This window comes from Zootoca vivipara, chromosome 2, assembly GCF_965207765.1.
Source record: "Zootoca vivipara chromosome 2, rZooViv2.hap1.1, whole genome shotgun sequence".
Classification (NCBI taxonomy): Eukaryota; Metazoa; Chordata; class Lepidosauria; order Squamata; family Lacertidae; genus Zootoca; species Zootoca vivipara.
Genome location: NC_142584.1, coordinates 30,296,692 through 30,320,216, shown reverse-complemented (window position 1 = coordinate 30,320,216; position 23,525 = coordinate 30,296,692). Strand labels below are relative to the sequence as shown.

Here is a 23,525-nt window from a genome sequence, read left to right as displayed (position 1 = left end):
TCTTTATTAAAAGGTAAAGGTAAAGCCTTGAGGTCAGCTTGTAGACTGTGTCCCAAAATGGAGCTTGCAGGCTGAATGTGTCCCAGGAGATACAGCTACATGTATTAGGTTGTGTCTTGCCTCTTCCCCTTTGTTATTTTGAACTTCTCTTTTCATGTGTGCCTCATGATATAATGAGCTTTCCAGTATTTTAATAAAGGCTTCCACTTTATGAGAGACAGAATCTGCGTAAACAAACATGTTTTATCTTAAGTAGACCGGAGCTGGGAGGGCCAATCCTGCTCGACATGCAACCCTGGAAAAGCTGCTTGGCTTCAGTTTGTGCAGGGTGCTTTTGCTGCTGAAGGTGGAATACAGTGTACACTCTTCTAAGAGCTCTTAAGCTGAAAAAAGGATAGGCACTTTAATTATTTAGCAATGAATTCATGGACGTATTTGTATACCACCTTCCCATGAAATATTAGGTCGGTGCACTTTAGGCTTAGCATGTTTCATTTTCCAATACATCCACTATGGAAACTATATAGGACTGTTCTTCATATCTATGAAAGCAAACAGTGGAATTGCTGATTCAAATTAAAAACAAACAGACCATGGTTGTTGTAACAGTCAGTGGGCCCTGCTTCATGCAGCTTGAGTGTTGTTGGAGGGGAAAGAATGGGCTTTACAGGCGGGGGTGGGGTGGGGCATGCAGTCCTAGGATGTTCTTGCTAGAACCCTGAGTAGGAGCGCCCCACATCTTGTTGAGGTAACTACAGTATACGACTTCTCAAAACTTAATAGAAATCACAGCGCAGTGCATGCCCTGCCCTGCCAAACTAGTAGGTACTTTCAAACCCTTACGGTGGGCCTGTCCAAAACACCACCCCACAAGAAAGAAGGAACCTAGGCAGAAGTGCCAACTTGAATAATATATGGGGGGCGGAGGAGTGCAGAGTCAGTCAGATTGTAGCTTTCTCCTCTCCCGAAATGCGAGAGGCCCCTCCTGCTTTCAAGCGATGCCTTCGAGTCGACCGAAGGCTGCGCGGAGAGAGCGAGAGAGCAGCGGGAGAAAGAACCGCTCGCTCGCCTTCCCAGCATAGCTGCCAAGTTTTCACTTTTCTCACGAGGAAGCCTATTCAGCATAAGGGAATTTCCCTTAAAAAAAGGGATAACTTGGCAGCTATGCTTCCCAGCATCGCCTCGCCGTCCTCCGCGCTGCTGGGCAATGGAATTCTTCAGCGGCGCCTAAGGGGCTTCCTCCGAGGAACCCCTTCCAGCCGCCTCCTTCTTTGTCGCCCGCCTCCACTTCCTTCTCGCAGCCGAGGCTGCAGGAGGTGCAGCAGCCGGGCGGGCTGAGCGGCGGCAGCGCCGCCCCGTTTGCCTCCCATTCCCCCACCCCCAGCTTCCACCCTCCTACTCCTTGCTGCTCCCGGCCGGCCGGTGGCTCTTCCCCTGCCCGAGAGAGAGGCAACTGCAAGCAGCGGGGCTGAGGCAGGGGCGACGCCTTTGCTGGGAGAGGGAGCCCATGGCTTCTACCACCGGCCTGCTGAAGAGAGTCGCCAGGGAGGGTTGGGCAGTGCTGGTGGCTCGAACTGGCCTCCGGGGCATCCGTAGTGTCAGGTACAGCCAGGGGGCAAAGGAACCGATGCTCTAGGGTGAACGGGACACCCACAGAAATGGGGGGGGGCGAGGCTGGAGGCCGGCGCGGGGTGGAGGTGGGGGAGCCGATAGAGTTTCACTTTCTTTTTAAGGGTCAAATAATGGGGTGCTATATTTGGAGCTGTTGCGCTCTCCCTCCTCGGGGCTCCTCCTGCGTGAGTTGAAGAGAAGAGGGTGATAGGAGGAATGCAAAGGGTCTGCCAGGGTCGATTTGCGCTTGCCGGAGAAAAGTTGGGATGAAGGTATTTTGAGGACACGGGGTGGGCGGGAGTGGTGCGCTGCGGGGAGGGGAGGAAGTGGCTATATATATCCGGACATAAATTTGGGGGCGTTATTACGCCAAGAGGCCATTGATTCAGGCGTAGGTTAGTGCAGCAGAGTCTTGAGAGTGGAAGCAAAGCAGGTGAAGTGAAAAGAGTTCAGCGGAATCCCCATTATCAAAAAGATACTCTGGGCAGGTCCTTTGTGGATTTTTTGGTGTGGGTTTGTTGTTGTTGTTTGCAGGTGTCTTCTGCAACACGTCCCTGATGCAATAGTAGTAGTGCTTTTGTAGTGGATTTACAGTATACCACATCAACACATGCATCATTTTTAGAAAGTTGTTCTAGGATGCTTCCCTACCTTGCTGCATTATTGCTGTCCAGAAGGGCACTTCTGCACTACAGCACAACAAAAGGGGGACAACATAAAATAAATAAACCAGAACATTTGTGCTTTCAAAAGTTACAGAATTTCAGAGGAGGGTGGCCAAGATAATGAAGGGTCTGGAAATCAAGCCTTATGAGGAACAGTTGAAGGAGTTGGGTATGTTTCATCTAGTAAAGAGGAGACTGAGAGGTGATAGCCATCTTCAAATATCTAAAGGGCTGTCATATGGAAGATGGAGGAAGTTTGATTTCTCCTCCTCAGGAGGCCAGTGGCCTCAAGTGACAAGAAAGGAGATTCTGACTAGACATCAGGAAGACCTTTTTGACAGTAAGAGATGTTCAACAGTGAAACAGACTCCCAGCGGGAGGTGGTGGACTCTCCTTCCTTGGAGGTTTTAAAGCAGAGGTTGGATGGCCATCTGTCATGCATGATTTAGCTGAGATTCCTGCATTGCAGGGGGTTGGACTAGATGACCCTTGGGTCCCTTCCAACTCCACAGTTCTATGATTCTATGATGTAAGGCAAACTGTGTGTGTGTGTGTGTGTGTGTGTGTGTGTGTGTGTTTGAGGGGGGGGAACTATCCTGCTCCTCGTTTCAGTGTTTTTCTCTCCCCACCCACTACAAAAATCCCTGTGGACACCCGTGCTCCCTTTTTGCCTTGTGATTCAAACTACCATAGTCTTGGTGGGAAAGGGGCAGTCAAAACACAAAAGGGCAGCATGATTTCAACTGGTGCACAAAATACAACACAAGTTGGGTGAATTTGAGTAATGTGACCCTTGTGTAATACGTCTCCGTTTCCAGAGGGCCATCTGCGCAACTGTGGATTTTCTTCCTTCTCCCTCTGATTTCCATGGGGATGGTGTTGGAATATAGAGCTGAAACACTCATTTTGGATCAACTGGTATAAATGGAGGTTTGGACCCTCAAGCTATGTTTGTGATGCCCCCGGGTTATATTTCAACGCCATGATTTCTTCTGGATTTAATTACTTTTTTAAAATGATGCCTCAAGACCTGAACCACTTTTCTTGCAATCCCCAAAGCTAATTTTCATAGGAGACTCTTGTATTTCCGGGCTCAGCTGCCATCTTCGTATTGTACTGAGGTCTGGGTTTTCCATCACATCCTGCTTTTGCAGCCAGAGATCATGTGCTGATATCAGAGATGATTTTGGCAAATATTGCCTAAGGGAATGCATGTGCTTTGGGGTCAGCAGTTTCACTAGAAAGTGAACTCTGCTGTCTTTACTGGTAAGTTTATCTACTCAGTGGGTATCTCTGACTGTCAAGGTACAAATTAACCAGTTCAACACACCTTTTAAAGACATTTACATTGTTGCCCTTCCAAGCTTTTGAGCTGAGATGATAATGCAAATTAGAAGTACAGTACGGGGTTTAAATCAGCAAACTCTGCAGCCCAGCATTATGCTTCCAAGGGCTCTTTTGGGCTGCTTTTCTCCCCACAGAATAAATAGGATTGCTAATAAAATGTCATAGTTACATTATAGAATCATAGAATCGTAGCATTGGAAGGGACCCAAGTGTCTTGTGGGAGTCTGTTCCAATGTCAAACAGCTCTTACTGTCAGAAAGTTTTTAGTTGGAATCTCCTTTCTTGTAACTTGAAGCCATTGGTTCGAGTCCCACCCCCCAGAGCAGGAGAAAACAAGCGTGTTCCTTCTTTCATGTGACAGCCCTTAAGATATTCGAAGAGGGCAAATATATCTCCTCTCAGTCTCCTCTTTTCCAGCTAAACAAACCCAACTCCTTCAAGCACTCCTTGTAAGGCTTAGTTTCCACACCCTTGATCACCTTGGTTGCCCTCCTCTGCACATGTTCCAGCTTATCAACATCCTTCTTAAATTATGGAGCCCAGAATTGGACACAGTATTCCAGGTGTGGTCTGACCAAGGCAGAATAGAATGGTACTATAACTTCCCTTGATCTGGACACTATACATCTGTTGATGCAGCCTAGAATAGCATTAGCTTTTTTCCATGATCATCGTGCTTTATATCCCTTTCCTCCATTCAGGGCTGGCTCTAGGTAGAGTCCTGGTGGCCTGGGGTGCCAGGGCACCAGGCCGGCAGGCGCGGCGCTGCGCGGCGAAGCCGTGTGGAAGCCGTGCTGTGCGCTGCGAGGGCGGGGGCGCCGGAGCAATCTCCGCGCCTCAACGCCAGGGTGCCCGACCTACTCAAGACTGCCCTGCCTCCATTGAAACAATTTGTCATTCTACTTCTCCCACTCTAGCAAAGTTTGACACACATTTTATAACACTGCTGTAAATGCTGGAGAAGCAAAAATCTGAGTGTATCATTACCCACAAATCTTGAGTACCCTGCCCCCTACGTTGCAAATTGAGATGTATACATATTAGACACCAGTTCCTGCTTGGCTGTATAGGATCTAGGTGGCTTTTGGTATCAGACTCACATCCTTGGGGTTAGTAACCCCTGAAATACAGCTTTTTCACCTATTAAAATTTCCTTGATATTCCTACTGTTAAAAGTGACAGGAACTCTGCTCTGTTTCACATTGTCTTGTCCTATAGGCCAGGGGAACCAATGTAATGCTCTCTAGATGTTGGAGGCCTCCAGGTTCCCAGAAAGGATGGCTGATGGCCAGGGATATTGGGAGTTGTTGTAATTCAGAATAACGGGATGTAAAATACACAAATAATCAGGAAGAACAACTTTCTTCATCTGTTTTCACCAGCTCCTTCTAAATCCTGCTTTATTTGCACTTTCCCTACTGTTAGAGTTTTGCCACTGTGCCAGGTCTAAACATTGCCAGTTGCTAGCTGTTCCTTTGGATCTAAATCTCCATGGAAACTTCAGAAGAAGGAAAACGTCAGTCTTCTCATATTTGCTTAGTGCCCAGCCTTCAGAAGATGCTGCATCTCTTGCACAAAGAATCAGCGAACCCTGAGAGTTTTGCAGAGCCTCTGAAAGCCTCTTTTCCTTAATGGAAAGAAGTAGTTCACCACTTTGGGTGCTCCATATTGAGGTGCAAAGCAGCTTACATTTTTTATAATGACAGTTGCACCATTCCCCCGTTATCCCCTTTTCATCTGCATCTCTGACAGCTAATTTCATGCTATAAAAAGAACTTGGGAGTCTTGGAAGTTCATGGTCCTACAGTTGCTAAGAACAGGATTTAGGGCATGGAAGAATAGAAGCTACCAAGGCATCTGAGTCAAAACACACATTAATCTTATAGCAGAAGTGAAAGTTTTGTTTCCATAGAAGAGCCTGATCAGATTCATATGCTGTATTTGCATGCAGTGTTGCACTAGGTCAGTGCTATGTGTAGGGCCTCTGGGAGTGAAGTGTTGGGCTTGCAGGCTCCTCCCACTTCCCTCACTTTCTCCCTTGAGGGCGGGAGGAGGATTTCTGCAGAGCTGAGTTTCAAAGAATCTAATCTTAGTGTTACATATATGTGCTGACGGTCATGGTTTGCAACAGTCAACGGCTCTTTACTAAAGAAGGCAGCCATGTGACATCGAATTGGCCTGCTGTCATTAAAGTTGTCAGTTCCTGGGCCAGCTTCCAGATTGGTGCAGCAAACACCCATGAAATGTACAAAGTAAAAACTATGCTGTAATTTTTAAAGAAATATTTGTTTGGGGGGTGGGTTGCGTTGCTGGAGGAGGTATTTGTAGCCTGGGAATGTTCCTGGATGTGGCATTTTATCTGTTGGGCAAATGGCATCCTATCAGTTCCTTTAAGTCAAGGAGCAATCATTGTGTGTGTGTGTGTGTGTGTAGGTCCCTTCTATTTTTATTTATTTATTTTATTAATTTTACACGCCGCCTTTCCTCCACAAGGAGTTTGAGGAATTGATTTGCCAATTTTAGAATATTTACGGTATTGTATTTCTAGGCAGCAGTATTTCTAGGCAGCCTCTGGTCCTCCAGGTGTCATTAGACTACAACTGGAAGAGGCATAGCTCATCTGTTTTGCATGCAGAAGGTCCCAGGTTCAATCCCCAGCATCTCTAGGTGGGGCTGGGAGAGACCCCCAGCCTGAAACCCTGGAGAGCTACTGCCATCATTAAGCTGGATGGACCCAATTGGGAGTTTCTCAGTAGAAAGCAGCTTCTTCTGCTGCTAACTCCATCATTCTTGACCATTGGTCATGATGGCTGGGGCAAAGTGAGAATGTGCCACCCCACTGCCAATACTTCCTTTACCTGGGTTGTGCAGCAGGGCCGAAAAGCGGCACCGCCAGTGGTGGGTTTCAGCAACGTTTGTGAAATTTCAGCAGGATCTCATGATATCTCGCCGGAAGCTAGCAGAAGGGGTAGCAGGGTGCCCTTGAGGGCACCACCTCTCGGATTTCCGCCACCTGAGGTGGAAGGCCACAGGCTAGCTACCCCCTCTTCTAGGGCATGTAGTAACTGGTGAGATATGAGGTTGGTAGCTTCAAAAATTTGGTGGTTTTGTTTGTGCGGATGGGTGTGCTATTGTACTAGCAAGAAACAGCTGCTTACCTTCTCTCAGCTTCTCCCATTGTGTTTCCTGGGAACTGAAAACTCCTAAATTATAGGTCTGTTTTTCTGCAAACTCTTACCAGCTCTATTTACATAACCTGCCCAGCAATTTCCCAATAAAAAAAGGATAATCCTACTGAACATTTGCCTGCTGGTTTATACCTTTCTCTGTTTGTTCTCTCTTTTCTTGATCACCTCCATTCTGCAATAGCACCAATATCATGGCCTTGGCTTGAAATGTAATAAAAGTGGGTAACCTGTGCAACTGCACGAAATGGAAGATTAGGAATATGAGGTTTTGCCCTTCTTTACTGCCCTAACCTTTCCCCACAATGAGTTCCATTGTAACAGGAATGATTCCCCTCTGTTCTGCATTTAAGACAGACATGACATTTTTTAGAGCAGTGGGACTGATTTTGGATGTGCATTCTGCTCTTTCAAAATGAACACACCTTTTCCTGTCCAGGTTTTCAGTTACTGTTCTGCAGGTTTTCAGAAAAAAAGCCCATGGTTGGATGTGCCAATTGGTGAATGTCTATGATGTCATTAAGGCACTTCCTTCAATGGCCAGAACTGTTTCATAACTCTTTTAACACCCACCCACCCATCTATATCTATTGTTAAATAAGGACAAACATAGAAATGAACAAATGCACATGTATTACTTGCATTTATTTATTTTGTTGAAAAGGGAAGGGCTGATGGTTGACCCAGCATCTCATGCAGTGAAATGTGGTTTGTCACACAAATTACGATGGTAGATGGAAGCTGAACTCAAATTGGAGGTGGGTAGACTTGAACCAGCAAGGGGAAGAGTTGCCATTTATTTATTTATTCAGACATTCATTCATCTTAAATATTTATTTACCACCTCTCCTGAGTTTCTGAGATGATCTATGTGGCTAATAACCATCAAAATTTAGAAGAATATGCATATAGTATAAAAAATAAACAGAGCAGCAGAGAAAAGCACAGTTTGGCAGAGAAAAGGAGTAGCAGTTTAAAAAGCACAGTTTTGTAGAAGGAATCCCCAATAAACCCAAAGGCCTACGGACAGAATCCTAAACTGCAGATCTGCAGCAGTAGCGTCTTAAGGTCATCGGGTGCCCTGGTGCAGATCCCTTGGGCGCTCCCCTCTTTTTTTTTTTTAAAAAAGGAAAGCTCCGCTGCAGAGCGGAACAGGGTCCTAGTGCCCCTGCTCGTTTACCTCTCTCCTCCCAGCGGCGTGGCTGGCGGGCATCCAGGAGGAGGGAAAGGGAGGCCGCCGCACAGCTCCCCCACTTGCTGGGGCGCCCCTCAGCGCCCCTCGGCGCCCCGTGCCACTAGGGCCAATGGGCGAGCCGCCCCTGATCTGCAGTACCAGCAATGGGGGCTATAGGGGCACTCTTACATTGTGATGCAAAGCTACAGGATAGGAGCACGTGCTTGTGAGTTCTGTGCACCCCTCTGTGTGTTGGTAGCACAGCCCCTGAGGCTATGGTAGGGTCACTGAGGAAATGGCTAGTGTTTTCATTACGCTTTTCAATGTTCTGTGTTCTGATTTCCCCCTTCTCCTAGGTTGAGCTTGCATGAGATACTCACAGCTGTTATGCTGCTACTATGCTGGTAGATCTCCTCCCTGAGCATAAAACTAGATACATAAATAGTCTCCACTGTTTACAGACCTGGTATCTACCTTTAACTTAAACATGCATGTGGGGCCCATTTCTTTCTTTCTTTCTTTCTTTCTTTCTTTCTTTCTTTCTTTCTTTCTTTCTTTCTTTCTTACCTAGGTGGCAGTGCTACAGCTGCACCCCATCTTAGATCAGGCTGATCCTGCCTGACCCACCAGCTGAAGGCCGGTAGGATTCTCTGTTGAACTAGGAATCAAATTATTCCATGCCTGGTTATGCCTGGTTATACTTAAGGAACAGGGAAGTAGTTCTGAGGAACACCAAGCAGGGAATAGAAACCTAGAACATCTGCCACTTTAGATTATCATTTTTAGTTCCACATTCAAATAACATTTTTATCCCCTGCAGACTTTTTGTTGTGAAACAGCGAACAAGTTTGCAGCAGCAAATATTTCTGTGCACCACTGAAAGTTCTCCATATGCTGTGACTAGCACACATAGGTTGATGATATTTCTTATGGTTTGTTTTTTCCTCCCTTTGGCTATATCAAAGAGGACCATGCACCCTAACCCTTTCTTCTTCTGGCTGTGAACGACATTGCCCCTTGCAATTTCTGCATCTCATCTGTTCTCTTGACAGTTCTCTACAAACGGATGCACCCCCTGCCACACCTATAGCAAGCAAAAGCTATCTCCATGGGGTGACAGACATTCCACTTCTTTGCAAAACTCTGGATCAGTGCCTGGAGGAGACAACCCACCGGTGTCCTGAGCGAGAAGCCTTGGTGTTCCCTCTAGAAGGGATTCGGAAGACGTTTGCGCAGTTCAGACAAGATGTAGGTGGCTCACGATTCCTTTGCTACTGAATCTGGGGATGCACACAATGTATTTAAAGTATTTAACCCTGCTCCTCAGCTAAAAATGGTTTCCAGAGTGGCTTACACAAATCAGCACTAAGACATATTGATAGGATAGCCTATACTTTAAAAGGCCTTTGAAGCAGTAGCTTCCAGATGACCCTAAACGGAAATATATATATATATTGCCAATTAATTTTTATTGCTTTTCAGTTTTTTTAACAAATTGCCATCAAATTAATTCAAGTTTAATACAAATTTAAAAGGCCCCACTGCCTTGATATTTCACTACCCACCCTTATTTACTGCTCAATATTGCATACATTTCCAAGTTATATTTCAAAAATGTAACATATTTTAGCATTTTATCCTTATTTCCCCCTCCTTCTTTCAAAAAAATGCAAAGATTTAACAAAAACCAGGTTATATGACTTTGCGTAATTCAACATACAGTAGTGTAAAGAGATCATTCTGTCAGTGCAAACATTTCTGTTGGCCCAACTGAACAATCTCCCCTTTTCAAAGGGTTCTCCTGACCCTCCTCCCCAAAAAGGAAAAAAACAAAACAAATACAGTACTGTAGCTATAAATTTAAAAAAATACACCTGTCAGAATAAAAGCTGTCTACAATACCAACAACTGCATTTCTAAAGACTCTATCTAGCATGTCTGGAAGCTGCCTCTGCTGTCCAAAAAGACCTTTCCAAAATTTCAGATGTTTTGAGGGTTTGTTGGCGGTGGTGAGAAGACCATTCTGCACATGGTCAAAGATAATATAACCTTTATTTTTCACGGTTCTTAGAATTGAATTTTAGAACTGAATATGGCTTTTGGGACTAGGCATTGGTAAAGCTTTTTGTTCAAGGAGAGCACAGATAATCTCAAGTTGATCCGTTTTAACCCTAAGCAATAATCAGAACCCTCATAACCCATATAATTGACAGTTACAATGTCTGGGGCATCTGGGTCTGCCCTTGAGAGCAGTTTGGAATCTTCAGCTGTCCAGAATGTGCTATCCTGCTTAGGTAACATTTGCTTTTTATGAGTTCTACTAGTTGCTAGTTTGTTGCAGAGTTAAATTCAAGACGTTGCCACTCACCTTTAAAGCCCTTCTGGGCCACACAGATCCTTGAGCAAGCAACATTTTGTGCGTGAGTTCCTTTTCCATTCTTTGTGATGGCCCCCGAGCACTGGAATCATTTAGGAAAGTTGATGCAACAAATTCTGGGAAATGGTCCGTTGAAACACGCTGTCGATATCTTTTCTCTCCATTTTTATGCTGTAATTCCAGGTTTACCTGACCCTGTTTTAATTTCTCCTAACCTTTTATTGTTGTCATGATTTTATGGGTACTTTATTTTTTTCTTAAGCCGTAAGCTGGTTTGAGAGCAGTTGCTGAAAAAGCAAGTCTCTAAAGCTGCCTGGAAATAAATAAATAACAAGTATCCTAAAAGTAAGATGGACTTAATTGTTCCAGATGATGATCAAAGCTTGGATAAGTTTTCCAGAGTGGGACTGAGCAGCTACTGAAAGCATCTGTCTGCAACGCTTTGAAGGTGATCTCATGCATGTTTACTCAGAAATTAGTCCCACCGTACTTTAGTGGGATTTAACTCCCTATTAAATGCATGGGATTTTGGGTTACAAAGGCTCAAACTAGCTGAAGCTTTATAAGCTATTTAGAACTGGGGCTGGGAAGCTGTGGCCCTCCTGATGTTGTGGAACTCCAGTCCCCACATCAGGCCCAGCAACTGTGGCCAATTGGTAGAGGGGCTGGGAATTATATAAGACAGCAACACCTGAAGTTAGGACATTAATGTTTTAATGCTCCTTGTAGAGCTTTTCATCACACATCAGTTAATCTCAGGCTGTTTTCACTCGTTTTGCTTAGGTTAGGGCCAATCTAATTGTGATGTAGAAGTCTGTGGATGCCTTTCTTCCCTCTTTCGTTTCCCCCTACAATGGAGCAGAGCAGTGATAAAGGTAAAGGGTAAAGGGACCCCTGACCATTAGGTCCAGTCGTGACCGACTCTGGGGTTGCACGCTCATCTCGCATTATTGGCCGAGGGAGCAGGGGTATAGCTTCCAGGTCATGTGGCCAGCATGACAAAGCCGCTTCTGGCAAACCAGAGCAGCACATGGAAACGCCGTTTACCTTCCCGCTGTAGTGGTTCCTATTTATCTACTTGCATTTTGATGTGCTTTCGAACTGCTAGGTTGGCAGGAGCTGGGACCAAGCAACGGGAGCTCACCCCGTCACAGGGATTCGAACCGCCGACCTTCTGATCAGCAAGCCCTAGGCTCAGTGGTTTAACCACAGCGCCACCTGGATCCCAGTGATAGTGTCCAGCTAATTTCCCCCACTCCACAGCCCTCATCCAATTCCCTCCCTGCTCTCTTACTATTAGGAGGGGGAAACATGCAGGCACAAACCCAGTTCCTGTATGTTCTGGTCTCTGTGGCTTATAGTAGCTTTGAGGAACCTTTGTATCCTGTATTATCATAGATAGTCCTGGTCAGGTACCAACAGGGCTGCTTCTAGCAAACATAGAGAGCTGAATATCTACTACTCTCACGTCACATTTTACGTTGAACCTCTCTTGGGCATGTCAAAATCAGATATGTAATTTTAAATGTGGCTTGTGTCAGTTTTATTAAACAATTCAAGGCTTTATCACAAAGTTAAAATAACAATCCAGTAAGAAATATGAAATAAAATAATAAAAATGAGGTGGAAACTGTTGATTTGATTGACATCCTATGCCCTTTTAAAATGTGGGGTTTTTTGGGGGGGGTTATTGGGTTGCTTTTATTTTGATTATGTATTTTGTGGTTTTATATTTTGATTTTATTCTGTGAACCACCCTGAGACCTCCGGGGATATGGTAGTATATAAATTCAATAAATAATAATATAAGTAATACCAAACAAACAAACAAACAAACACAAAATCCAGTATTCACAGCCATTACCTCTTTAAATAAAGTACATTCTTAAGAGACTACACAGTGAATTAAATGGTAGAATTCTGTGAGCTTTTAAATCAATTGGTGGCCCTCCAGAAAGGTGAATTTCCTTTAGATCATTGGTGTTTGGTCTGAATACAACCAACACACCATATTCTGATTATGAGGAAACTTGTCTGATGCTTTTTAACCATCTTGCCTTGGGAGATGAACATACCGGCTACTGCCTTTTTAGATTCTTCCATATTGTCAGTGCACAGAATGGAACGTTCAGCTCACACACTCCATCGTTTCCTACTTGTCTAGCTCAATCTGCTGAGACTGGGGTTTTCTCTCTCTCCTGTTCTCTAGGTAGAGCAGGCAGCACAAGGACTTCTGGCCCTTGGTTTGAAAAAGGGTGACCGGCTGGGAATGTGGGGTCCCAACAAGTACGAATGGGTCCTAATGCAATTTGCCACGGCGCAAGCAGGAATCATCCTGGTAAGTTCCTCCTGCTTATGAACAGCTGAGTGGCTTGGTGGCTGGTTAAGGAAAAATCAAATAACTCCCTAGACGGACGTCATGCTGGGGAAGAGAGCTTGTATATTTAAGAACATTCACAACACCATTCGGTATTGACACAACTATATACACCTTTGATGTTAGTATATAAAAGTGTTTGAATTTGTATTTTGGCAGAAAGTAACTGCTCTTTCTGTATGATGGGAATAATCTATCTACTTTGTAAAATTCATAAGCTTTTTTTTTAAAAAAACACAAATATCCTTTGGTTTAATAAAAGTTGTATTTAATCTAAGACCAGTTTCACAGATATACATTTGCATTTCATACTTCCTGCAGGTTTTGTGTTACTTCTGAACCCAAATGTTCTTCCAGAAGAACATTGTTAGTTCTCTCCTCTCCTTCCCATTTCCCCGCTATAGATTAACACATTTTGGAATGGCTTGTTTTACATGTTAAACAGGACCTACCTTTTTAGTTGCTGTTAACAGGTATCATATTTTCACAGTTGGATAACTGTGCTGGCATGCTTTTAACCCACTCCCCTAATGGATTCCACTGCAATACCATCTCAAAATAACAATAAATGAGATAAAAGCAAATGAGGGGTCCTCCTTTTTTTTGTATGGCCATGATTACATAACTGGAAATGTAGAGATTGACATTTGCAACATATATTGCACAATTTAAAATCTAGTCTATTCATTTTTATCATGCCATCGGCCAGGAGTGCCAACTGGAATATTTTATTGTTGGGGGGGCTGAGGTAAGACCCGCCCCGCATTATCAATCACAACACACAGCACACACAGCATTTGAGTGGCAATGCCCATCAACTTGGGGGGGGGCTGGCCCCTAGGAGTTGGCTCCTATGTCATCAGCACTTCCATGACATTTAAAAAAAAATAAATCTGAAAAGATGCTTGTGGAGGTGAAATAAACAAGATGAGTCTATTTGCATCATGCTGGCAGAATGGGGAGTTCTTTCTCCTGCACTAGCTGGAGGGTTTGTGTTGACATCGCACTGCATATTTTGTATTTGTTTTCTGTTTTGGTATTAGAGGAGTACAAGCCAGGAGATGCTTGCCTGGAAGGTGGTATATAAATATTTTAAATAAATAAATATTACATTGGGAAACAGTGGCAACTTGTGTTAGGAAATACTCTCCTGTTTCCACCAAGTGACAATTAATTAAAACACAAGCGTGGTTTAGGCCCGCTTTGTATTCTTCATTCTCTGAAACCAATACTAGGAGACTTCTTACCTCTCAACACACACGATCACTGTTTAGCTGTACATGGTTAAGAAGCTGTATCTCTGATTAATTTAATTCTCATCTCTAAGGGCTATCTTTTAAACAATAATCATAGTCATATGACTGATCCTTTTATCCATGTTGTTTTTAATTGTATATTGCGTGTATTCTGTTGCTATGGCTGTCAGCTATGCAAATAAAGCTTATTGATTGATTGATTGATCTCATCTCTTATCATTTCCAGGTGTCTGTGAACCCAGCATATCAATCCCAAGAGCTGGAGTTTGTGGTGAAGAAGGTACGACAAGGGCTGTTGTGGCCAGCACTGCTTGTTTTCATCCACAGCGCTTTCCGAAAACTCTTGAAGCTCTGGGAAAGCGTTGATTAAGTTAGCAGTTTGATTCGGAGGAAAGTATAGAAAAAGGCAGCCCAAACAATAATTTGGGAATGGCTAATGGGTTTGGAGGTTTTTTGGTTTTGGAGGAAAAGCTGACTGAAGAGAATGGGAGTTGTATCTTTTTCTCTCATAATACTGACATGTCTGGTTGTCGAATCAAGTTAATTGGCAGTTGATTGAGGGCAGGCACAAATGAAAAAGTGCCCCCCCCCCCAATCAGAATGAACTGATGGATTTTGTTACCATGAGCTGAGATGACTTTTAAAAAAATATAAGACCAATACCCAGATGCTAAAATTGAGCATTTATGTTCATGGACTGTATTTTCTTATATTTATATCCCATGGTTGCTCCAAGGAGCTCGATGTGGCATACATGGCTTTTCTTTGTTTTGTTTTTGCTTCTCTCAACATTTCCTAATCAACATAGTCTCCCTCTATGGCAATTATCGCTGACTTAAGCCATTCAACTTTCTTATCCCTAATAATGAGGGATTAAAGCTATTAAGTGTCTTGTGGAAAAAAATTAATCCTTGCCCAGATTAAGAGGCCTCTTGTACCTACTTTTCTGGTTTAGCTTTGGAGCTAAATCGTTAAAATATGAGAGGTGAAATGCAAAAGCTGCAGTAGGTGATTCTACTTCTTGCTTGCTCTCGCTATGGGAAAAAGTTTGGAAGCAATGAGACAAGCTTATCCGGTACTAGTGGCCTTGCACAATGCTGTTTCAGCTGGCAAATGTTTTTTGCTTGGTCATTTGCAGTTCCTACTGCTCCCATTTTTCCTATGTGTTTGTTTCCTTCCTGGTTGGCCACCGCTATGAGAACATCTTCTTAATGTTCTTAAGAGTAACTTTCACTGAATTCAGCAGAATGTATTTTCAGTGCTCTCTCAAAGGATGGCTGCTTTCTGTGCACGCTAACTTGGGAATGAGTCTCATTAAGGGCTGGCCCTGCAATGGCAAAACTCTGAGTATACCTGCCTCAAACAGGCATATGGAAATGACCACCTGCCTGCATTTTGGGCACACAGGCTGGAGTGGTATCTCCTTCATTCCAGAAGACATGATTGAGAGGCTCTTGGTGTCCACAGGTCACCCACGGCATAGATGCAGTTGTAAAGTCGAGGGTATAAAGATGCCACTGTATTATTAAAATTAGAAAAGAGTATCCCAGTGAAGTCTTGATAATTTAATTTACTGTTGCAATGCTGCTGGAGCATACAGTAATAAGGCATTTTATTCTTTGTGTTAGCTGTTTTGAGGGTTTTGGGGTTGTTGTTTTTTATAATCAAGTGGTGTATCATTTTTAATAAGTAGATAGGAAGGGGTAGGGGTACGCAAAAGTTCACCTAGAGCAGTAAAAGGCAGAACAAAAGCACGCTGGCTGATGCTGAAAAGACTGCTGTGGTTCAAAACACCTGGAATGGCTGCTCTTTTGCACAGGTTGCCTTGTGTCCCATTTGCTTCATCCTTACGTCTATCTCTCTAGGTTGGCTGCAAAGCACTGGTGTTCCCTACACAGTTCAAATCACAGAAGTACTATGAGATCTTGAAGCAAGTGTGCCCTGAGCTGGAACAATCTAATCCGGGAGCATTACAGAGCAAGAAGTAAGTGTTCACTGAGCTTTTGCTGATTAGTCTCCTCCAAGGCCCGATCTTAAACACTGTTTTCTTATTAATAAAGTGCCCAGGTAAGTACCCACACAATCAATCAAAGGCGCCACAAGATTAAGAGCGGGAGGGGCTTTCAGATTTTCTATTACATTGGAGCACACCATAAGGGAAACATGATGATGAATTTAAGGACCGTTTCAGTTCTTTCACTTTTTCACCCCTTGTGTCAGGGACTGGACTGAGGAGGAATGGTGGGGACTGCCCCCCCTCTCCTGAACCTTCCCAAGAACAGGAGGACAGTATAGATTTAGAACAGTGGGCTGCAGAAGGGCATAGTTCAGAGCAGGGGTCAGAAAACTTTTTCAGCAGGGGGCCGGTCCACTGTCCCTCAGACCTTGTGGGGGGGGCCGGACTATATTTTTTGGGGAAAAATATGAACGAATTCCTATGCCCCACAAATAACCCAGAGATGCATTTTAAATAAAAGGACACACTCTACTCATGTAAAAACGATTCTCGGACCGTTCGCGGGCTGGATTTAGAAGGTGATTGGGCCGCATCTGGCCCCCGGGCCTTAGTTTGTGGACCCCTGGTTCAGAGGCTGCAGAGGGGAGAATCTGAAAAAATTTGGAAGAGGAACAGCAGTTAGAAGAAGCACCACCAGGGGAGAGACAGCTGACAGACTCAGTGTCTTTGGAAAGCATTCCTGATCCCCCATCCCAGGACCAGGCGTGCATTGAGAGTAGTAGAACAGAGGCAGAAAGCTCAGATGAGCCGACACAGGGAGAGACGTAATGGGGTGGGACTTTACTTGGAGCAACGCCATTTTTTTAGGGAAGACTGCATTCCTTCATGTCTTTCTGTGAATATTAATAGATTACGTGGTAAGAACTTTTAATTGTTTCTCTGCTTCTTGGCTGTTACCACAGGGGGGATCGTATTCCCCTATGCCCTCTCATACATATGTATAATTAATGGATTAGTTTATTTATTGCAATGGTTTGCCAGTGCCGGACCTTGAAAAGCCTCTCCTCTGTTCCTTTGGGAAAAGGGACATAGTTCAGCACTTAAAGCCCCTGCATTGCATGCAGAAGGTTCCAAGTTCAACTCACAGCATCTCCAGGTAGGGCTCAGAAAAGCTCCCTGCCTGAAACCCTGGAGAGCTGCTGCCAGTCAGTGTAGACAAGACTGAGCTAGATGGACCAGTGGCCTGGCTCAATATCAGGCAGTTTCCTGTGTGTCTTTCTCCACCCCACCTCCCAAGTATTCTGCCAGCAGGATCCGTATCTGCTGGAGTCCTGTGGCTTTTATGCATATATGGTGTCATAAAGCCAAGTGGAATTACTGGCAGACTTAGTGGAATATGATCTTTATAACAGAATCCAGGCCAAGCCGCTTTTTGTGTAACCTTTATTGCTGGAACAGAAAAGGTGATTTGATGTGAAAGTCTCTCCTCCTTCCAGAGGGGAGGAGTTGTGAGTGAGAGCCGGTTTCCGCATTGGCGGGGTGTGTGTGCGTGCATCAGATGTCCCGGCTGCTGCACCGTGCCCCTGCAGCCAACCAATTGGGCTGGCTTAGGGGGCGGGGTTTAGCCATACTTAAGCGGCCGCGGCAGTGCTGAGCCCTCATTGTGCTTCGGATTTTGTCAGTGTATTGGAGGGCAGGTTGTGGCCATCGCCTATCCCTCTACTTATTGGGTATTCCGTTAAAGGGATCCGGTGGTCGTGGATCCTGTCCGATGCCTTGCTGGTGGCTAGGGCCATGGCATGACCCCCGGTGACATCAGGGGAAGCTTCCAGTTGTATTTGCACCAAGAAGCTCCACCTTCTGGCTTTTAACCCTTGAATGACTCCCCGCTGAGCGGGGTGGAGTCATGTATGGTTTGTTTGATCCAGTGCCTAAGCCAATACCACTCACATGCTGTAGTGTAACCAATAAAAGTTGTGGTCTTCTTTAGCCCATTAACCTAAATGCATTGTGTCCTCGTGTCTTTCTTATCTTCAAGCGGGTGGCGGGTCCTCTATTCACAAATGGGCAGCTCCTGCCAAGGAAGGTTGAGGGGACAGTCTATGTGTGCTTGGTGCATAGACATTTGGCATGGATGACCTTTGGAACCACAGCCAGTGTGTTAAAAACTATTTCTCAGTCTCCAAACATTCATGGAAAGATAAGAGACCCGCCAACCCCACGTAGTCTGTTCCGGTCTCTTATCTGTGGATCCAAACTGCTGCCAACTCCACTTTTAGAATATCCTAAAATCATTTCCCAAGGTCTCTTCAGCACAAAACCACCGTGGCACTGTGTTAATACCATATGAGTCAATTGTGGAACCTGAATAATGAAAACGTTATGAAATTACTAAACCATCAATTTGTGTTTGTTTGTTTTTTTGTCAGCACAGCAGCCATGGATGGAATTGGAAGCCCAGTTAAATTTAGAGGGATTGTATAAAACTGTTCAGATTATTCATTCATCAAACATCAAGAGTCCATGAATTCCTAGTCCCATCTTCCTTCTCAGCTTCTGGGAGCAGGGGAAAAATTGGTCCATATACTGTAAAGGTAAAGGGACTCCTGGCCATTAGGTCCAGTCGTGACCGACTCTGGGGTCGTGGCGCTCATCTTGCGTTATTGGCCGAGGGAGCCAGCGTACAGCTTCCAGGTCATGTGGCCAGCATGGCAAAGCCACTTCTGGCAAACCAGAGCAGCACACGGAAACGCCGTTTACCTTCCTGCTGTAGCGGTACCTATTTATCTACTTGCACTTTGACATGCTTTCAAACTGCTAGGTTGGCAGGAGCTGGGACCAAGCAACGGGAGCTCACCCCGTCGCGGGAATTTGAACCACGGACCTTCTGATCGGCAAGCCCTAGGCTCAGTAGTTTAACCCACAGCGCCACCCGGAGCTTATTCCCTGAACTTGTGCTTGTACCATGGCAAACTATACTCCGCTTTCCCCTGTTACTGAGCACACCTTCCTTTTTTTGTATCAGGTTACCAGAGCTTTCTGTTGTAATCACCTCAGACTCCAAGTTGCCCGGTGCATTCTCAATGAACGATGTGATGCAGGCTGGAGACAGCAGCCACAAGAAGCAACTAGAGGAAATACAGAAGACGCTGGACTGCAAAGAACCTATCAACATCCAGTTCACTTCAGTGAGTACCAAATATGCATTTTCTGGTGTTCAAATAATGCTGCCACAATGGTCAGAAAACAGGAATATCGTGTACCAAAGAAGCCAAGATCTGAAGCTTAGGATCTGTTGTACAGAAACGTCTGCCTACTTTTGCAGGAATTTATTTTCTGGGGATTGTGAAAAACAATGGTTTGGTGGGGGGAAATCCAAAATATTTTTATAATACCTGATAGAAAACAAGGAAAAACTAGTGTGTATGGTAGTACTGTATTAAGATCAAAAGGATTAGTAACTATGAGAAGGAAGAAGTGACATAGAAGTTCTAGCTTCCTGACCACTTCCAGTGCCTGTCCAAATTTCTATTTCCTTTCTAAATTTTCATAGGTTAGAATAACATAAGAAACCTACTTGATGAGACCAAAGGCCCATCCAGTCTAGCATCCTGTTTTCTCAGGGGTGAAGCATATGCCAGCAGGCAGGCAGGCAGGCAGGCAGGCAGGCAGGCAGGCAGGCAGGCAGGCAAAGCATATTTTACTTACCATCACACTTTAGAGCAGGGATGGGGAACAAACAGCCCTCCATATATTGTTGGGCTCCCAACTCCCACCAGCCCCAGCCAGCATGAGCAATGGCCAGGGATGATGGATGTTGTAGTCCAACAACATCCAGGGACCCAAGATCGAGAAAGGCTGTTCTAGGCCACAAATGGGGAAGCTAGTGTGTTCAAGATGTCCATCATTCCTGGCTATTGCTCATGCTGCTGGGGCTGGTGGGAGTTAGGAGTTCCTACTCAGCATGGCTAGTGGTCAGGGATGATGGAAGTTGTAGTTCAAGAAATTCAGGTGACTGAAGGTTGAGAAAGGCTGGTCTAGAGACTTCTAGCTGGCAGAAATTTCCCAAGTATCTTTCTTTAGAGTTGAAAAGTAAAATACAGGCAAAGAACCATTCCGTGTGATAATAGACGGTAGTGCAGCTTATCATTCATTCCAGATACATCGAGTTTCCTGTGCCTCTGAAGCCCCAGAAATTAAGGTTGGAGACCCACCAGATCCCAACCCTGAGGAACTTCCAGAAGCTTCACAAAGTCTTCCTGAGTTGGCTTTGTGATACTAGGACCATGGGCCTGCACTGAATTTTGTTTGCCTGTGCCCCCTTCTGCTTGTTTCAGGACCAGCATTGCTCCTTTATTTCCTCTCCTTCCTGGGACATGTATCTCATGTCCCCTACTCTTCTAGAATTCCACCCTGCCCATTTCTTCTCTGAGAATTATACTGCCTCTCACTCTTTTTCAACCAGATATTTCCCGCCCCGCCCCCTTATTCTGTGTATTTCTATCCAGGGCAGGTTTCCTGAAATCCAGGTGAGTCCTGGATTACTCAGAGCTGGGATCTTATTATAGTACAGCAGTGGCTAACATGTGGCTTCTTCAGATAATGTTGTTCTACAACTCCCATCGTCCCTCACCATTCTGCATGCTGACCAGAATTGAACGGAGTTGTTGTTCAGCAACATCTGGGGGGACCACAGGCTGCCCATCCATGTATAGCATTTCAGCAATTTATGTATTACATCTGAAGAGTTGTAATTAGCCCACGACTGTGGGATAGGGTGAGGTCTAACCGAGTTAGCAAAACATCTCTTTCTTTCAGGGAACAACAGGAAGCCCCAAAGGAGCTACCCTTTCTCACCACAACATTGTGAACAATGCATTCCTCATTGGATTAAGGCTGAGAGTTCAAGATGGGGTGAGTCATCTCAGTCTATTGGTTAATGTTGAGCATGCAAACACTATCTGTAAGGAGCAAAATTGTGTCCCTTAAGTCATACCTGCCAAGTCTCTCGTGAAGAAATCCGGGATCAGCAGCCACGCGATACCAGAAGGTGCGTAGATGCAATTTACAGCGTTGCTTTGCCCATCTATGGGCACCGAAAATGGCCAGCGCCGGCACCGGAAGTCGCATCTACGCATGTCCGGAAGTGCGTCTACGCACCGGCACCGGCCATTTTCAGTGCCCATAGATGGGCAAAGCGACACTAGAAAAATGGCCGCCGACAGGAGCCAAAATAAGGGAGATTAACAGGAGAGGAGCTCAAATGGGAGACCAGCGGGAAAGGTTAAGAAAAAACGGGGGTTTCCTGGGAAATACGGGGTACTTGGCAGCTATGCCTTAAGTAATGAGTGAGGGCTATTTGGTGTGTGTGTGTGTGTGTGTGTGTGTGTGTGTGTGTGATATGGTGCTAATGTAGAAGTATACATCATTTTCCCTCCTAGTTTCTCAGCTTTTCATACACTTTTCAAGGTCTTTGCTAGAAATTTAATGATTAGTAACTTCATTTTTTTAAAAAAGGTGCAAGGATCAATACTGTGCATTTGCCACCAGATTCTCAATTTCTAGGCTCCTTTTTTATATACTTAACCTGAATTTGGCACATTCATATCCTATATTAGTTAGAGATTGCCTAATTCTATGTGAATGTTCTAGTCTAGGAGTGGATATTACTCAATGGTTAGAAATTTTTAAAGCTACATATACTTTTCTCACAGTCACACATTGTCCCAGCCATCCAAATCTCCACCCCAGGCTTCCTGCTGGCATTCCTCTGGTCTCTGGGACAATGAACTGTAAACAAAGTTAGAGCCAGCACTGGAAGGCAAGTCTACCCTTTCTTTGTTTGCCTTGACCCTAGAATGCCCGCTGCTGCCTCCCTGTCCCCCTCTACCACTGCCTGGGGTCTGTGGCAGGCTGTGTGCTGATGGCTATTCATGGCGTCTGTCTTGTCTTCCCGTCTCTAAGCTTTGATGCAAAAGCAGCACTGAAGGCCCTGGACCATGAAAAGTAAGAGTCCGTCTTAAGCTTGGTTCTAGGAAGAATTAGCTGTCTATTAATACAGACCATACTGGGGTATATGGGGTGTTAGGGGAAGAGTAGCACGTCTGGTGGGGGGGGGGTCGCGTTGTGCTCCTTCTGGGGAGGTTTGTCCATCTTTGGTCCCCAACCTGCACTTAGCTTGCACCTGTGATTCCTAGAAGCTGTCAGCATGGGACAGCAGCCACACCCTGGGAAACAGCTTTGACTGGCTGGCTAAGCCAGGTGAGGGTAGCCGATGAGTCTCAAAGTCTTGGTGAGTTAGGGACTTCTCTTGCATTGAAAGATGAGATCCGGTGGATTGACCAATAGTGGCTCCAACATTCAAGAAGGCAGTTTCTGCACGTGGTGTAGCGGGAAGCGAGGGAACGTTATTGGGAGAACGCAACACACACTAAACATTACAGCACAGTGCCTTCTTCAGGAGCGAAGAGATTGTGGCAATTCATTTATGTTGCTCTGAAGGAATCACTATAATTGAAACGGATATATTTTTGCCTCTGAAGAAAGTATATTCAGAAACAGACTGGGCATGTTTGTATTCCACAACAGAATTCCCCCACTTCTAGCATCATTTTGAGCTTTTTTTAAATTGGGCGGGTGGTTAGGGGTGTTGTTAGAACGACTGCCCCCCTGAATTTTTTTGGGGGGGGAGGGCACTTTCATATTTCACAAAAATCTGCTTTTTCGCTTTGCGCTGACTAAACACTTCACAGCTTTGGTGTGTTTCATAATGTTGGAAACCTCAATGCCAGGTGGTTGAGGATTTTTCAGGAGCTTCTGGTACCCTGTGAAGCTGGGGAGCCATCTTTCATGTGGAGTTAGGCAACGGGGGATATGCATGCATACAGCGTTTGTGCACATTGTGTTCTCTTTGCATTGGGAAAAGAATTTCCCATGGTTACAAGGAAAGGATGCTTAAGCTTGGCAATAAAGACGAACTTGAGCTTTCATACTTGCAGTCCGATTCAGGTGGAGGAGGCAGTTGCCATGCTCCTGCCTTCGTTTTAGCAACCTGCAATTCTTTGTCTTTATTTGAAGATGTACCCATGTTCACGGCACTCCAACCATGTTCATAGATATGCTAGCTCAGCCTGACTTTGCCAGCTACAACCTTTCAGCTCTTCGGGGTGGTAAGTATAAGAACCCAAATGTAAGCATGTTTAAATGAGGCTTATCAGCCCCACATTTTAAAAAAAAGCTAATGGATGCCTTTTAAATACAAGCTTTAAACGGAATCAAATGTATTTGCATCAATTTGCATATACGGTAGCACAGCATTTTAAAGGTACTGAAAGAAGTGTTAGATGGCTTGCAATCTACTTTTAAAATATGCTATTATATTGGCTACAACAAAATGTTGTCTTTAATATTTTATTTTTTCATTCCCCATTACAGTAACATACCAGAACCAAAAAGCATGCATTTAATTCACCATTCAATCATTTCAGGTTTGCCCTAATCTGTTAAAATTAACCCCAGTCAGCATAAGTTCTTAATGATTCGACCAAAGCTTGCAACTCTTGTTTAAACTAATTTC

General features: G+C 44.7%; 1 protein-coding gene across 3 annotated transcripts in view; it reads left to right on the top strand.

Annotated features, from left to right (window-relative positions):
• The first annotated feature begins 1,440 nt into the window (after positions 1-1,440).
• Positions 1,441-23,525, top strand: part of ACSF2 (acyl-CoA synthetase family member 2) — a 55,702-nt gene continuing 33,617 nt past the window's right edge. The window contains exons 1-9 of one of the 3 annotated variants that reach the window (XM_088663082.1): positions 1,441-1,602; positions 9,035-9,234; positions 12,573-12,697; positions 14,219-14,272; positions 15,858-15,976; positions 18,975-19,137; positions 20,768-20,863; positions 21,807-21,955; positions 23,027-23,118. In XM_088663082.1, coding sequence (XP_088519208.1) covers positions 1,508-1,602; positions 9,035-9,234; positions 12,573-12,697; positions 14,219-14,272; positions 15,858-15,976; positions 18,975-19,137; positions 20,768-20,863; positions 21,807-21,955; positions 23,027-23,118 — 1,093 coding nt within the window. In that variant the 5' untranslated portion in view covers positions 1,441-1,507. Of the gene's footprint in view, positions 1,603-9,034; positions 9,235-10,745; positions 10,808-12,568; positions 12,698-14,218; positions 14,273-15,857; positions 15,977-18,974; positions 19,138-20,767; positions 20,864-21,806; positions 21,956-23,026; positions 23,119-23,525 lie in introns of those variants that run through there. The other 2 variants (XM_088663083.1, XM_035104377.3) reach the window with 2 other exon arrangements.